Source organism: Ovis aries, chromosome 17, assembly GCF_016772045.2.
Source record: "Ovis aries strain OAR_USU_Benz2616 breed Rambouillet chromosome 17, ARS-UI_Ramb_v3.0, whole genome shotgun sequence".
Lineage (NCBI taxonomy): Eukaryota > Metazoa > Chordata > Mammalia > Artiodactyla > Bovidae > Ovis > Ovis aries.
Window position 1 is genome coordinate 29,202,708 of NC_056070.1, and position 16,901 is coordinate 29,219,608.

The 16,901-nt window shown below is 49.9% G+C and overlaps 1 protein-coding gene across 12 annotated transcripts in view; it reads right to left on the minus strand.

The window, feature by feature from the left end:
• JADE1 (jade family PHD finger 1) overlaps positions 1-16,901 on the minus strand; it is a 399,925-nt gene that overhangs the window by 7,694 nt on the left and 375,330 nt on the right. For 11 of the 12 annotated variants that reach the window (XM_060401007.1, XM_060401005.1, XM_060401006.1 and 8 more), the window contains 5 exons: positions 15,549-15,736; positions 12,944-13,155; positions 9,834-10,001; positions 8,502-8,618; positions 4,632-5,153 (listed from right to left, as the gene is read on the minus strand). In XM_060401007.1, coding sequence (XP_060256990.1) covers positions 4,632-5,153; positions 8,502-8,618; positions 9,834-10,001; positions 12,944-13,155; positions 15,549-15,736 — 1,207 coding nt within the window. Of the gene's footprint in view, positions 1-4,503; positions 5,154-8,501; positions 8,619-9,833; positions 10,002-12,943; positions 13,156-15,548; positions 15,737-16,901 lie in introns of all 12 variants that reach the window. The other variant, XR_009596989.1, reaches the window with a different exon arrangement.

Sequence of the window (16,901 nt, forward strand, 5' to 3'; positions counted from 1 at the left end):
ACCAAGACACTGAGCTCTCTGAAATACCTTGGAGTTTACAGGTAGCTACTTTGTTCCTACAGAACAAACACCTAGGGAGGGTCCTTGCTCCGCCACAGATTTGCTACCATCAGCATCTTAAGGCCCGCTCTCTGCATCACCACTGGAAAACACTGACACTGCCTACTTCCTGATCCATCTGTCAGGAACTGAGAGCCCAGCGCTACGAGCTCCACTTGGCATCTGATGCACAACCACTGGGGGACAGCATGCATATCCTCATTAACCTATACTAACTAATCAACACAAATTTGTTCCCCCTTTTCAAAGCCACCTGTGATCAGTCAATAGAGTCAAAATTTAATGACTTAGTCAATAAACTCCCTTAAATCTGTTCAGTCCTAAAACTTATTGGTAAACCCAATCAGTTTACATGGGCCTGGAAACACAAATGTCAAATGCAACACACCATATACACAATTAAAGCTGTCTTCAAGATGTGAACAATACCTTCCCAGAAAGCTCAGTGGCAAGACTGAGAAAAATGACTTCATATCCCGATCAGCTCCCACACCAAAGGCACAACTATACTCTCCCACCACTAGGGCAGTCCCATCCCCAGTCATCTTCTCAAAGGTCACTCATCTTTCAGCAGCAAGTGGCAACAAGACACACACAACCCTAAATTTTGGCTTATGTTCAGACACCACCCCTAAAGAACCCTAACAATTCCATCTGCTCTTCCCCAGCTGTGTTAAAGACAGCCCCCTTTGCGAAAGAACACAAGGTCAGCTGGCTTTCACGTTTGCATTTTACACATCATAAATGGTGTAATTTCCCGGCCAACAGCAGGAACACCAAGTCAGGCTTCTCTTGATCCCAAATGATTCACTGTTTGTTTAGGAATTTTCTAACACTTGTTAATAAAAATAATTGCAAAGAAAATCAGCCTTCCTATAATTTCAGAGTAAATACTGTTTCAGTGTCATTCACCCTGGTTAAAATACATTCTGACGGCCTCACCCCCTCCCTCCCAGGCAGTAAGTAGGTGTCCTTTTTAAGAGTCCTTTTTAAGAATTCTGTTCAGTTTGGGGATGGAGGTAGCCAGTGGGTGAGATTTTCTTTACAAATATTCGACTCAAAGGAGATTTAAGGGTAGAAGCTCAAAAAGAGGAAGGAGTCAAACCTAGATCATTATTACAGACTCATTAATTGCTGAAAAACAAATGAAGAATGGTTTTTACATTAAGACAGGGAACTCAACTTGTGGAGATAGGAAGGGTAAATTCTCTGACAGGAGTAGACTTATCCAGGAGTGGACAAGGTTAAAGTCAGATGTACAATAGAGATACATCTTTTTCCTTAAAATGGCCAATGGAAATAGAAAGACAGAGAACTTGAACTCTTATTACTGAAATTTAACTTCAGCGTCTGCAACCACTTTTCCCAGGAAAGATGTCCACCCTGGCTGCTAAGTGGGAAAACCACACTTCCACTCCCCATGATCTGAGAAGAGAGACATCTATGACCCCAGGGTTTTACTGGAAAACTCAGCCTCTGAATAACCTAGACCTGGGTGGGCACAGAATAGTGAGTGCCCTAAACCTCACCTCCCTTATGCACAGAATGCCTTGTGAAGGGCAACCTCCATCAGCAGCCCCTGTGTATCAAACTGAACGGAGGCTCTGTCAAGACACATCTTGCCTGGCCTTTCTGTGCACTGCTAGACCTGACTTCCTTCCCCTCCATCTTCTCCCGATTGCCAGCGAGGTGGCACCCAAAACCAGATCTCCTATGTTAAACCCAAGAGACACAAAGCAAAGGTTTCCAAACATGGAAGGGGCCTAAAATACAGAATGCTGGCCTCCACATCCAGAATTTTGGCAGTCAGGTGGGGTCCAAAGGTCAGCAGGTCATATTGCTGCAGGCTGGGGCCACGCTCTGAGAACCACTGCCCTCAGGAACCCAACAATGATCTCAAGTTTTCTTGAATCCCAAACACTGCTTGCAACACTAGAGCTTAACTTGCCTTTTATGTTTACGACAACTGTAGCCTCTATCAGAATGTCAAAAGTGACCATCCCACTTAAAGCTGGACAGAATGGTCCCCCAGGGCCTGCTGTTTGGATGCCCCAGTGCCGAGGTGGTGTATTCTTATCTGAGAAAGTACTCCTTCTGCTGCTGCTGAATTCATGTTTAGTGCTTCCTTCAGAAGCCAATGTCTGGGGGAGGGCGATCCCACCAGAATGAAGTGGCAGCCTTGGCAACTTGGCATGGCACCCGCCTCATCGGTAATGGTGTCTTCAGGTCCCCACACCGTTGGGAGACCATTCCTGTCACCTGTCTGGTCCAGAACTGGAACGCAGGTGTGCAAGGCGCCCCCAAGGTGTGTATTTGCAGGAACAACCACCATTATCACTCAGCGTTGTCTGCATTTCTAACGAGGCCTATTCACTCCTCAGTTCTGAAGGGAACACATGCCTTGATCATGTCCTTCTTATTAACCACTAAGAAATGTTAATTACCTAGTGTGAATTACACTACCTAGTGTGTGAATTACCCAAGACTCAACTCACTTGAAAACAAATTTATGATTTGTTCTTATTGTCACCCCTGCTCTGAGGAGTCTTCTGCCCACTACTGTTTATAATTACAAATAACTGTACTCTCTGCAGCAAGGCCAGGATTTCCATTTTTTAAAGCCTCCACCCTAACTGGCCTTGTGGCACATTTTGGAAAACATGGTTTTCATTTTAATAAGCTTAAACTGACACTAAAGGCCCTAAAATCTTAACGACTCTTTAAAGTAAACGCAAGTAATGCCACACAGACAGAAATCCCGATTTATTCCCTATTCTCATACATCATTGGCATTCTACTTAGAAAGCAAGTGATGACTCAAAAAAAAACTTTAGAATTTCAAGTGCGTGTTAATCTGAGTATCTGCAGTACAGAAGTTAGTACACCACGAGCGTTTTCTACACTTTTATTCTGTGGTGATCGAGACACACACAGTCCAAACATCAGACTTCTCGTCGTCCCTCCTGAGGACTGACTCCAAAGCTCATGCAACCCCGAGTACAGCAGTTGTCGGGCTGGGACAAGGCTTCTCACCAGGATTCCACTTTATCCTTCTGAACCCTTTTCTCATCGCTAACAAAAAAGGTCACACAGACCTGTGATTGAGGCGAGGTCTTCTTCACACTCACCACCAGGGGGGGCACGGGAGCAGGAGAGCCTCAATTCCACACCCCTCGCCTCCCCTCTGCCTGAATCCTGGTGCGGTGTCACCGTCAGGTTCTAGAACAGTCTCTTCTAACGCAGGCCCACCAATACTCTCCCTGCCACGCCTCCTCTGCCAGGGTGGTGCTGGTGTCTGTGAGAGCCGGGGCTTTTGGGTTCGGTACTTCTCCCACGTAACCCTATTCGTTGCCTACGCTCTCACTTCCCATCAGCTCTGAGTCAGATTCTCTCCCAGGCAGGTGAATCACTAATAAGTTAGGTGCTTGGGGGAGATGCGTTAACCATTTCAGGCCACTTGGGTGCCTTTCAGCACAGGCTGCTCCTCCGTTCCATCTCCCGTGCACTAATGAATTTAATCGGAGCCGGCTGTTGGCAGCAGGGCAATCAGGGGAGCTGCCACAGAAGGTGCTCAGAGATGCATCACCAATTAGTAAGCTTCAGTCAGAAGCTACCTACGGGGAGCAGGAGGCCAGGGGGGAAAGACAGCCCGCTCCTGATTATTCCAGTAGCAGGAAAGGAGGTCCAGACGGGGACTCCAGAGACGCTGGGGAGATACAAAGCAGCAACAGCGGAAGGGAAGTGCCGCCAGCCGAGACTGCGGGCTGAAGTGTGATCCAGAAGTGTGAAACGGAGTGTGCTACTGTGCCCACGGGCTCCTCAGTCAGATCACAGGCCTCTGTGCACCAGGAATCCCACCCCACACCCACACCAGACAGAGCAGACAGACAGACACACGGACACAGTCACGGGCACACACACACAGCCTCGGTGACGACGGAGCACCTCGCTGCGGGAGAGCCTGGGGGAGCAGACACGCAGGGGCGCGGTGGCGATGCACGCAGGCTAGCACCCACGCCTGCTCTGCTCAGTCAGTGACTGCGAGGGCGACGGCCCCGTGAGGAGCCGAGGAACGGGGCTGGGCCCGAGAAGCAGTGCGCCGCTCTCCTCAGAGAGCCAGTGACCAGCACGTCGGGTGTGCCGCCCCAGACTGAACAAAAGATCTGCCTGCCTCTGCCCGCCCGCCCCAGCCCCCACACCATAAAATCCATTCTGGCTTTTCAGTCTGTAAACAATTCTAAGCCCATCCCCTGGCCATTTCCCCGGGGCTCAGTTCCCTCTAGCTCTAGAATGGAGGAGGGTAAAGAGGTACCCCATGTGATCTCCCAGAACAGTTAACTACAAGTGTTTAAAATTAAACCAGAGAAGCTCCCCATTCTGCGGTCATCTTGCGTGTGCGTACATCGAGTTTCCCAGCCCATTAATATATGGAACCAACACCACCTCATGCTGCGGTATGTACAGGGTCTGAGAGTAAATGAACCGGCTACCGTCCCTTGCTCTGGGCAAGCGGCCGTCTCTTTGCCGTCGTCTTCTCTAGGCCACTACAAGGTGTCAGTGTCGATCATTACCCTCTCCAGGTCCTGCCGCAGGTGCGTGAACAGCTGCAGCCTCCTAAACAAGACGTCCTGCTCCCGCTTGGCTAGATTGTCCTCTTCGTCTTTCTTTGGAGTGATGAGGGGCTTGTTGAAGTTGACCTTCCTCTTCAACTTCCAGTACTGGTACAGGAAGTCCACCACCTCCTCGGGCAGCCGCAGGGCCCTGGCCACGTCCAGCAGGTTGACGAACGTGTAAAACTCGTCCTCCAGCTGCTGCAGCTTCTGCTTACGGACACTGACCCGGTGGGCCTCCCCCCGGTTCTGCTCGAGGCCAGCGAAGGGCTCCAGCGGATCCCGCGGGGAGCACTCGGGAGCCCCATTCTCCTGAGCGGTCCCCTCACCAAGGCCCTCCTCGGCTTTGCGATGCGAGCTGTGCTTCGGGCAGTAGGACTTGAACTTGACTTCGTCGTTCTCTGCCAAGATAGTCTTCATCTCTAGGCCCCGGTCAAACGCACAGGTCACGTGGAAGGCTGTGCGGCAGTTCTTCACGGAGCACTGGCGAGAAAACAGAGAGCAAGCGGTGGGGTTAGGGAGGGACAGGACCCGAAGCCCTGAGCGCAAGCACCCCGTCCACCCGCACGCGCGTGTACCCGCATGCACACACGCACACACACGGGAAGAGCTGCACTTGGAGCGCTCAGGGACAGAACGGCTTCACGTGGATGACCCCTGGCAGATCTAATTGTGTTTTACATAAGCTATGGCTTGGGATTCAGGAGGCTTTTTTTCATTAACCAAACAGTAACTCTCTTACAAAAGCAACTGCATCCAGAATCACCTCGTAAGGCCCACGTAATTATACAGGTGGCACGTGCAGATGTTCTCAATACACAGCGTGCACTCTCAGGCATTCACTTGCTTTTTTACCCATCTGAGCTTTTCTAACGCCTGAGTGGTGAAATCTCCTCAAGAAGAGATGTTACAGGATCATGGGGGCCCTTCCCGTGTCCCCCAGGACGAGGCCCAACACGGGTGGCACACTCCTCCCAGCAGTGAGGGTTGCTCAAGACCCAGGAGGTGAATTAAAAACTCCCAAAGAGATGCAAGGAATCAGAGACTGGGACCACCCTGCACAGACAGCGTGAGACTAGTCTCTGCACCCTAGGGAAGCTCTGCCAGATGCAGAGGCCTCTGGGCCCATGAGGCCGAGCTCTGAGACCTGGGCATGCTGCGCCTGGCAGGCCTGGCAGTGCAACCGCGAGGGGCCTACTGCCAGCAGGTGAAAGGAAGGTCAGCCCAGAGGTCAGGCCTACCCAGCCCGACCTCTCACTCACTGCCCCACCAGGAGGACCATGTAGTGCCTTTGATCCACACAGCAAGCTGGAGGCCTAGCAGGAGGAAAGCGATTAACTTCTCCCCATCTGATCAGTGCTGGGAGAATGCCAGGGAGGAGGCTCCTGGTGGTGACTGAAGCCAGTCCCCCTAAAAAGCAACACTGTATTGTGTGAGGCCAAGTGATCCTGGGCACAGCAAGCCTGTAGAAAGAAGAACCCGCAACCCGGTGGCTTGGGGCCAGCTGAAAAGCTTAACTAAACTCATTCAAAGGAGCCCTGCACAGCATCATCACATTCTGCAAAGGCTGGGGCTGGGGCTTTGGCTTCTTCCCCTAATCACTTCAGAATTTAAGAGGGGACTCAGTGCCAGTCATGACTTCTTCCATTATGACAAAGCCTCTTCTACCCAAAAGTACAGAAAATCTAGCTCACTTCACAGAAAATCAGTTCCCCCAGTGCACACACTTCAAGCACACGAACATAAATCTGTAATTTTGTCTTTAATAATAACCTCAGTTCCAAGCAATGTGTGAAATCCGCTTTGGTGGCAGAACACACACACACCTGGCCACTATCAGTAAAAGGCCAAGCGCTGCTCCTCCTCCTCCGCAGGCAGCCAAGAGGGGAGGAGAGTGGAACGGACAGCGGAGACGCTATCAGGGTTTGGCGCCAACAACACACTTTAAATCAGCGCCCCTGCAAGAGGAACACGCCACAGCAGAACGTTTATGCTGGGCTTTGTAAAGACGCCAAATGGCCTTCCTCTGGGTTTTCCCATTCAGGTTGACTCAGCAAACAGATGTTACAGAAACATAAGCCTGAGCCTTTCCAGCTGCAGACATTTCAGACAGGAATTCTTTAATAAAATCAGTCTATTCTGTGAAGATATGAAAAATCATCAAACCTCCTTGGCCTCTCCTCCTTCAAATTAATATTCTGGAAAAAGAGGTCAATGGCAACAACAACAAAACGTCATTTTATCGTCTCTGTTTAAAAGAGAAGCAGAGATCCCAATCAATGAAGGATCCATCAATGAAGGACCTGCTCAGTAAAGGGTGTAATCTCTACCCTCAGAACATCAGGTACCTTGGAAGAAAACGATTTCCATTTTCCTTGGTTTGCACAGCTTGTTTCCATGGGCAGTCTGTACACATATACCTATACCCGATCCAATGTCTTTCTTTTTTTTACTTTGTGGCTTTTAAAAAATTTCTCCTCCATGTCCTCTGAATACAATTCTCAGGCCAAAGGCTTTTGTCATGTTTTAGTTCTAAGCAGATTCCATTCACATACAAAAGAGTCTGCACTATTTTCAAGGTCCACAGCCAAATCCCACCAGCTGTCTCCTGCCTCACCCTCTGAATATTTTTGTTACATTCTGGATTCTTGAACACCAGTGGAAGTGATAACGAAGAAAAGCACAACTGCTTGGTGTGTAAAATGAAAACTTTTTAAAAACCACCAGCCACTGGGTATCTTACCGAGAGGAATATCTATCAGCCAAAATACAAACTGATTTTGTCAAATGAGGTCATTTCTTTCAAAGCCTCAACTGGTCGTCTGACCAAGCTTGTGCAGTATGTGTCTGGGCTGAGCTGCTGTGTTTTCTGCATCAAAAGAACCCCCCCCAATCCAACACCTCTGCCCTCAGGAGGTGACCCGGGGACTGAGGAGTGGGGGTGGAGCCATGGCCCTGAGGAGGCACCCCCACAGGAGGGGCCAGCAGGGCCACAGGCAGGCCTTGGAGGCCTTGGAGACCTTGGTGCAACAGCGTCTCAGGCCTCCTAAGTCAAGACTGTCTAGACGCCAAAAACGTGAGGCCCAGAAATTAACTTCTCAAGTAGTCTTTTATACAACACAGTAAACCACCAGGCCATCTATATTTTCTCCTTAATTCTTGCTACATTATGACCTTCTGCACTTGCCTGCACATGGACACAGAAAATGCAGGCACAATTCTTATATACAGGCTCCCCTCCAACCCGACCTCGCACACACAAGAGCGTAAAAAAAAATCAGAAATCCAGGCTGTGCAGAACCCTAGGAGTAGCACCTCAGGGGTGCCCCCTACCCAGCTGGTGCTCCAAGGAGTCCCTGTTTTACCAAACACAAAAACATCAGCATGCCAAGCTGATTCCAAACACTGTGCACCAAGACAAGGAGCCAACGTGCACGCCTCAGACACCAGCGGGGCCCCTCAGCAGGTGGAGGTGACTGTCCCTCAAGTGCCCAGCCTCCAGCTTGCCCCCAGGGCTGTCCCCAGGACGCCAGGCTTGTGGCAGCAAGGAGAAACAGGAACAGACTGGAACTGCCAGGCGGCCCAGGCAGACTTCTGAGCTGCCCTGTGAGGGTTACAACTGGTGTTCTGGTTACAACCCACCAATAAAAGCATGTACACGGGGTGTGGCTGTACCCCCGCCCCTATCACCATCCCCGGGGCCCTCAGCAACCTGAGAGGGCTGTGCTTCCTGGAGTCCAGTCCCATCTCCAAACCCTGTGAGAGTTAGTTCAGAACCCTGCCCTGCAATGCAGGGAAGGGTAGTCACACTGTCCCGACTGAGCTGATTACCTGTATGGATGCCCCAAACTTCTCATTGCAGAGGCTGCACACAAGCGCCCACCGACTGCTGGGGATGTGGGACACCTTCGTGATGGGCTCCATCTTCTCGGGGCTGCCGATGCTCACCTGGAGGCCGAGACACAGCAAGACAGAGCGGTAGAGGCCGCCAGACAGACAAAAGCAGAGCACAGACAGGAGAAACCTCAAGATGCCTTCCTTCCCCATGACTCTCCTACCAGGGGATGCCAAGGGGCCCTCGCCCTCCTAGCACAGGTAAAATCCCACTTTAAAGGGGCGAGCTCCACACCTGGGGAGGGGGGTTGGGTTTCATCTGATGCAAACATCCTGTTTGTAAAGACATTCAGATATACCAACACTCACTGCTCACCCGAGTGATAGGTCAGATGTGTACGTATCAGGACAAGGTGAGCGAGTACACCTCTGGTCCACAGAGAAGTGGTCAAGGCTGGAAATCCGTCTTAAATATACTAAAACACATTGTGAACAACTGAGTAAGTAAATACTGACTGCTTTTAAAATAGTATCTCTCTCTCACTAAAGAAAAACCATTCTCCTCAGTCAGAAATGTTTACTAAACTAAATAGAAAACTACCGAGATCAATAAGGTGCCCTCTCTGTGTTTGGCCTGGATCACTGAACTGTATCCTGTCAATACCAAACTGTGAGATCCCAAGTCTTGAAGCCTCACTTCAAAAATCACTCAGATAACTTTTTTCCTCAGGAGAAAAATGCACCAAAATTACACACCAAAAAATGCTAAAATTTGAATCACAAATGATATTCTCAGAGTGAGCCATGCAAATTAAATTAGTCAAGGTCTGGGACTTAAAATAAATTAGACCAGACTTGAAATTAAAAAGGTCGAAATTCTTAGGCTAAGTAAGAATTTTAATAAAAATCACACAAATGTAACCTAGAGCAGTGGTTCTTTAACCACAACCGTGTGGCCTGCATGGTTCGCCAGCTCCAAGGGGTTACAGCCCACCTCAGGGGAAGGCCGCGAAGTGAACGCCATGGGTCCGCTCCTGGGACCCTGTGCGCAGCGGAGGGCCAGCTGCAATGGCATCTGAAGACAAATCTGAACACCTCCACCCAGGAATCCAACTAGCTGTGGCTCCCAGTGAACATGTCTACAAGCGTACACACCGCAAGCAGGCCACAGCATGCCTCAGGCTCAGTGTAAGGTGGAAAAAGGAGGAACTCACAGGCGTCGTGTTCCTCAACAGCTACGATGAGGCCTGCTAATTAATTAATGAAGGGCTCCCCATGAGAATGAGCAGCCACGGGCTCTGGAGCTGAACCGCCCAGAAGGGTACCCACCTCGGGGATCCAAAGCGCACAGCTGACGTGCACCCACTTGGTCCCACTGCGGGTGGGCTTCATCGCTCCTCCTTTCTTGGGACACAGCAAACACTTGGGCTGAACACCCAGGGCGCACGTCCGGCACAGCCAGCTGCCCTCTGGGACCTTGAGGATTCCATAGCAGGCCTGTGAAGACACCGCACATCCCAAGGAAAAGAGAGAAGAGAGTTGTTTTTCCCGGTATGTCTATTAGTTTTAAACACCTAGAAAGGGTTAAGCCACCAAACACCAGAACTGCCACCAAACAGAGGCACTCCCTTCAGGAAAGGTGCCGGGCAGCCTCACAGTCAGGAGGTGGGTGCCACACACTCCCGGGGTGGGCCTGAAAACCACTCAAGGACAGAAAGGTCTAACAGAAATCTGCTGTGTAGCTACAGATACCCCCTGTACCAAGTTTCTAAATAGTAGTCAGTAAATCCTCAAAACACTCTCCAGGGCTAGATGGGGTGGGCATCCCTCTGATTTACTGATGCAGCTGACACAGAATGAGGAGAAAACACAAAGCAGCTGAGTCTCCCAAAGCTGTGACATGAGACACCTCTGGGCACGAGAAAGAACCAAGGGGCAGCCGGGACCCCAGGCTGAGCAAACTCCACTAACCTGGCCCCCACACCTCCTCACCCCAAGTGAGCACCACAGGCACAGAAAAACGAGACCTTCTAGACAAAACAGGAATTTGGTCTCTTTGGCTGATGTTCAAAACAAAGCCTGCTTTACTAAGATGGCAAATTATACAAGACAGCAATAACTGCAGAACTCAAGGCAACTAAAAGCCATTAAGATGGGTCAAAGAAAGAAAAGGCAAACGCTAAAGAAGTAGAGAAAGAAAACCGTGATGAGACCAGGAGCACAGTCAGAGCCATTTAAAAACACCAAACTGTTCAGAACTTTATCCTTAAATGAACTAACTACGAGTCAGGAAGTGGAGAGACAGAGTAACACAGCTCCAATTCTCCAGACAGGAAAAACACAGCCGCTATGCAATCTGAATATCCAGGACGCAGAAAGGAAACCACAGGATGAGAGTGCAGCAAAGCTAAGTGACACTAAGGCTGGAGCTTAGGAGCAGCGTCGGTGCCGTGAATGAGCCACTGTCAACACAGACCGCCTGGAAAAACAAAACAAGACAAAACTTTTTATAGAACTGACACTATTAAGGTTTCAAATACCAAAAAAGTCTATATCAGGCACTCCAGAAAAAGTCTCATTTGAACAGGTATTTTTTCTTTTTTACTGGAAAAACAAGTCTAAGTAAATTAGAAGATTAAAACAAAGGATGCCTTAAAGACAAGTCATGAAGAACATCTCAAAAGAAAAAGGAGCCAAAGGAAGTACTAAGAGACGATGCGTGGCCGAAAGAGCAGGAGACCAGGCCGGGGGTGGGGCGTCTGGAGCACCCCCAGCCGGCCCCCGCCCTGGAGCTCCGGCTTCAACTCTGCCAGTCCCCCACTGTGGGACTCTGAACAGCCCACCCCGACACCAGGTGACTCATTCATAAAACCGAGGGTGTGAGTACTTTCCAAGCAGAACTCTTTTTTTTCAAACAAAACTTTTCTCAGGATTGGGGGGGAAAAAAAGTAAAATGGTAAAAAAGTTTAAAAAAGTAAAAAAAAGTAAAAAAAAAAAAGCACTAAATGTCATCCAAGTAAAACAGCACAAACAACAGAGGAGCAAACTGGTAGCCACAACGGTCATGATGCTGAGACAACCGGTCCTCTAAGAGAATTCTCCACGATCCCAAGGAAAGCTCTGGTCATCTGAAAACCCAGAGCTACAAGATGGGCTATCACACAATCAGCAGGAAACGATGGTTCATGTGTCATGAGGATGAGATGGGCTAAGGCCATACAGCCTGTGAAGTCCTCGGGCAGAAGGGACCCCCAGGAGGCAGCCAGAAGGACAAAAACAACTGAGAATCACAAACTTGATTCTTCTTCCCCAGAGGTCACCAAGCCACCATCCCACACAAGTCTTCAAGATTGTTGTAAATCTCAGCATCAACAGGTGAACTCAAAGCAAGTACCTCAGAACAGTCTTTTAAAGAGTTTATATGAATACATATCCCCAGAGAAATACAGATTACTTTATTATTGTATTAAAAAATAAATGAAAGAAGAGTCAAGACTGAGATTCTCCCAAGCTTTTTAAATTACCCTATGCCCATCCTTACTGAAAGTGAAAGTGAAAATGAAGTCGCTCAGTCGTGTCTGACTCTTGCGACCCCATGGACGGTAGCCTACCAGGCTCCCCAGTCCACAGAATTTTCCAGGCAAGAGCACTGGAGTGGGTTGTCATTTCCTTCTCCAGGGGATCTTCCCAACCCAGGGATCGAACCCAGGTCTCCCGCACTGCAGGCAGACACTTTACCGTCTGAGCCACCAGGGAAGTAAGCAATTATTAAAAATAAGCAACCGCCAAATCCTACTGACATCAGGGAGGACAGGAAGTAACATTCAAGAAAAGGGGCCCCTTTCCTCTTGTTTAGGGGCTCAGTTTATCGTGACGCCAGCAAAAGTGATGTTTTGAATCGTGTCTGAAAAGTTTATGTTACAGTCAGTCCTAACCCAGAAGAAAACAGATGTAGTCAGTTAAGATGAGCTCACACTGGAGTAGGGAGGGCCCTTCACCCACTGTGACCGGTCTTCCTACAAGAAGACAGCCAAGTGTCAAGACAGAGACACACAGCGAGGACACAAGCGACGGCAAAGCCGGAGGCCAGAGCGGTGCACGGCTGCAAGCCACGGAATGCCGACGACTGCCAGCAAACCACCAGGGGCCAGAAGAGGCGAGGAGGGAGGGGTGCTGCAGAGGGAGCATGGCCCTGCCGACACCCTGAATTCAGGCTTCCCGGCTCCAGAGAGCAGGACAACAATTTCTGTCATTTTAAGTCATCCAGCTGGTGGCACACTCTGTTAGAGCAGCCCGAGCAAATTAACACAGGATCCCATTCTCCTGGCTGTAAAAGCAGCAAGAAGTACTTGAAACACCCGGTATTAAGAAAGAGGTGGGCACGCGTCCTTACCCCCACCCCGTCTGTGGCTTCCTCCCGGGCCCCGCTGCCCACCTACCTGATGCACACAGATGTTGCACTTGTCGCAGAACACCATCTCGTTGCCGTCCTCACCATCGGGTGACTGGCAGACGTCACAGACAACATCTTCATCATACTCGATCCCCAGGCCTTCCTCAGTCTCAATCGCGTGGTTCATGTTGTCATAGCACCGCTGTTCAAATTCCTCCAGGACCCTCTCCATGGTGTACTCATCTAACTCGGGCATTCCTGGAGGAAAAATGCCACAAACCTACTTTGATAAATCCATATGAATAAATATTGTTATACTAACAAATTCACAATGAATAAATAATATTATAAATAAATGTATCCTGAATGTCCCAAATGTTATCTGTTGAATGTCTCTCTGACCCTTTCAAGGAAGGATCTTTAAATTAAAAGGCAGAAAGACACATCCACACAACAGTTTGTTCTTTGTGGTCAGGTACTGAAGACGCAGCACTGGGAGGTAGAAAAGTGAAAGGCAAATCCCACAAGGGTTCAAGGATATTAACTACTGAATACATTAGACTGGCATTTCATTACAATATTATACATGACAACTAGCATGTAACAGACTTCAAAACCATGACCACATAGTATGGCTTGGTTATTTTTTCAAAAAACATTCCATTTTTCAGCTTAAAATGGTGCTGAAAACAGATTTCGCTGTGAATACTCAAATGTTTTTCTCTGGTTTATCCCTCCTTACCCTCTGAATTTACTAGTTGAGATGCATAAGCTAATCAGACGTGAAAGTAATACAAGCAATGTCTGAAGCAAAGAAGACAGCTCCTTCTGAATCAAATAAAATGCATTCTTATGCAAGAAATGGCCAAAAATAAACTTCAAGAGGTTATAACTTCAAGGTTTTAACTAGAGGTGGGGTAAGACTTTTATTTTCTTCCATTTGTGAATGTATTCCTAACTTCCTACAATGAAAACACTCATGCAAGAAAGAAGAAACAGGCTGTAAAAAACAGTAAAACACATCTAAGAAACAACAGCAATGTCATCAGAGCCAACAACTCTTATGCATTACCATAAATGTAACTGACACTTCCAGTTTTTAAAAACTTGGAGAACACAACAGTGCTGGCACTGTGATAAGCCCTAATAAACACATATTCAAAAAAGCCACCTCTCATTTCAAACCCTATGTAATAACGAGATTGTTTCTGCGTGGCCAGACACTTTCATCTCAATTCTTCCTACCAGTTTTGAAAACATCACTGGCTTTGAAAATACAACCGTATACCCTATAATTAATTTTCACCATTAAAAAAACCAATGAAAGCCAAGGTAAATGTCTTCAAGCATGTGTTCAGTACGTGATAGACAACTGCGACACTCATCCTGCCACAGCGTCCAGCACTGCCTCGCCGTCCGACAGAGACCCAGCACTACCCCTTGAACCATCCACAGAAGCCCCCAGCCCCTGGCCGTCGTCGGTCCCTCTGCCTGAACTCAGGACGCCCAGCCGGTCTGGTGGGGTACAGGGGTTCCCGCAAAGTCTATGAAGCTGAAACACAGTATTCTGTTCCAAGAGAAAACTTCTGAACAGATTCTACAAAGCAACCTCATCGCCTACTAACAGTCTAGCCACTAATATCTAAAAGCAAGGACCATGAGGAACATATCAGCTTTGTCAAAATTCCCAGCTCAGTCCACAGGGTCTTTCCCATTCGGAGGGTGGGGAGCAACAGGCGCAGCAGCACCCGTCACACGCCAGGCACCATGCGAGGCTCAGGGACCCACACAAACACAGTCTCAATCCTACAGGGCTCTGAAATCCATTCACCATTTCATAAATACTTACATAAGCTAGGCTGCAAAGAGCCTGCGCCACTTCGCGACCTCAACCTATGGCACAAAGCTAATTAATCCTCCCAGTCTCTCATGGGGAACCCAGCCTGGGCCTCACTGACTTGCCATCTCCACACACTCCAGGCAACCCTCAGCAATCAGAAGTGGCGTGCAAGCCGAGACCCAAGAGTCATCCTGGGCGTGACACAAGGAGATGCAAGCAAAGGAGGCGCAGGAGCCCCGGGCCGCACACACACGAGAGCTGACTGGCGTGCAGGGAGTTGGACCACGACGGGCGGGGCGCTCGCCAAGGTGGGGCTTCCCCCAGGGAGAGCCAGGACACACACACACGGAGCACTCGGGTTTAGGAAAAGACTCCAGGGGAGTCGCTGAGGTAGAAAGCACAAGTGCTTGGCTGGAGTGGAGTTTACTGTGAACAACAGCAGGTCAGTGCTGAAGAAGGGATCCGAAGAGCTCAGCCTCCTTAGTTTCCTGGAGGTAAGGAAGTGGCGGGTTCGGGGCTGTAGGTCAGGGTGGGAACCAGGGGCCCTGCTCCTCCCCCGTGGAAAACAGCCCTCCTCAGCCCACCACTCGTCCAGGGAGCACACGGGGCTGTAGGTCAGGGTGGGAACCAGGAGCCCTCCTCAGCCCACCACTCGTCCAGGGAGCACACGCAGACTCCGAGTCTGTCGCAGCCGGACACGCAGGTCTGAGGCTGAGGTGGAGCCGGCGCCCCCAGGTGGTGAGGAGCTTCTCCCCTCACCTGCAGGCCTTCCTCATCCTGTACACAAGGCAACAGAGCCGTTTTTTCTCACCCATCTCCTTAAACTCCTCGTTGGTCAGTTCCAGCCACGCAGCGTCCATGTCGTTGAGATCGTAACGACACACACTGTCGGCCAGTGTGCGGATGTCAACGTAGCCCAGCTCCGGAGGCTCGGAGCCTGACGAGACAATGTATTTCTTGGGCCTGATGAACATGAGGGATTTCTCTTCAGATACGACCCTGGGTAAGAAGAAAATAAGGCAGCCGGATTACCCTTCCTGCCACAAGGAAGCAAGTCTGTCTGTCAGAAGGCCCCAGGCGAGCTTCCACCTCTGACCCACAAACCCCAGGTCACTGCCTGGTTAAGAGAGTTAGCGCCCTAACATCACTGCTAATAAAATAAAGTAGGAGTTACTAAAGCCCCTAAAATAAAACTAGATAAAATAAAAAAGCGACAAAACTACCAAAGGTGTCACCACCAGCTTCTTCCGCGTGGCCTCCCAGGACCCTGTGGTGCACACACTCGAGAATGCACTCAGCCCTAAGTGTCAAGGGTTAACGACTGAATCACCCGCCACGAACCAGGCCTGCCCGCCCCTGCTGGAGGCCACCAAGCATGGGCTTCTCTGGGACACAGAGGAGACAGGAGCAGCCTCACGGACAGCGGGTACAGCGGAACACTGGGGAGCCAAGGGGAGAACCATCACCTCCAGGGCTGAAACTCAGGCCTCGGCCATTTCCAGGCAGCCTGAGAATCAGAGTCCCAGCCAAGTTAGGGGCGCTCCCAACACACACCGGGGGTCCCAGGAGAGAAGGGGAGGTCCCTCTGCTCCTCATGCTTCCACCTGTGAACACCTGGAGAACTGCCGTCCTCGCACCCGCTCAGGAGAAAGAGCACGTGAGAAGGCCCAACCACTGCTGACTGGAGACCGTGGAGGCCCAGGAGCCCCTCACATCCATACCGTCCCGCCACCTCCAGGTCTCAGGGCCCCGGCAGTTTGCATTAATACCCAGCTGTCCAAGGAGTCTGTCATAGTTCCATCACCCTTATAATACCAGAGCGGCTTTATCTATTAATATATGACATTGAGATAGGCAAATTTAAGGGAGTTTTTCCTCCTACTCAACTAAGGGCAGGGTTTCAGGTGAAAACTTCCACAAGCTGTGTGGGTGTTTACTTGTCCTTTGCTGGGCTCGGAATGCCTGGGACTGGGGACGCCAGAGCTGAGCAGTTAGGTGGTGCCGTGCCCCAGAGGTGGGCGACTCCTAAAGAGCCCAGGGAACACTCCACTCACTCCCCAGACAGCAGTCCAGCCTGGGAGGGTCATTTAATCCTGCGCACTTACAGGGACATTTGTCCCAGGGACTCCTAACCCAATAATCAGGTTCAATCATCTCAAGCGCC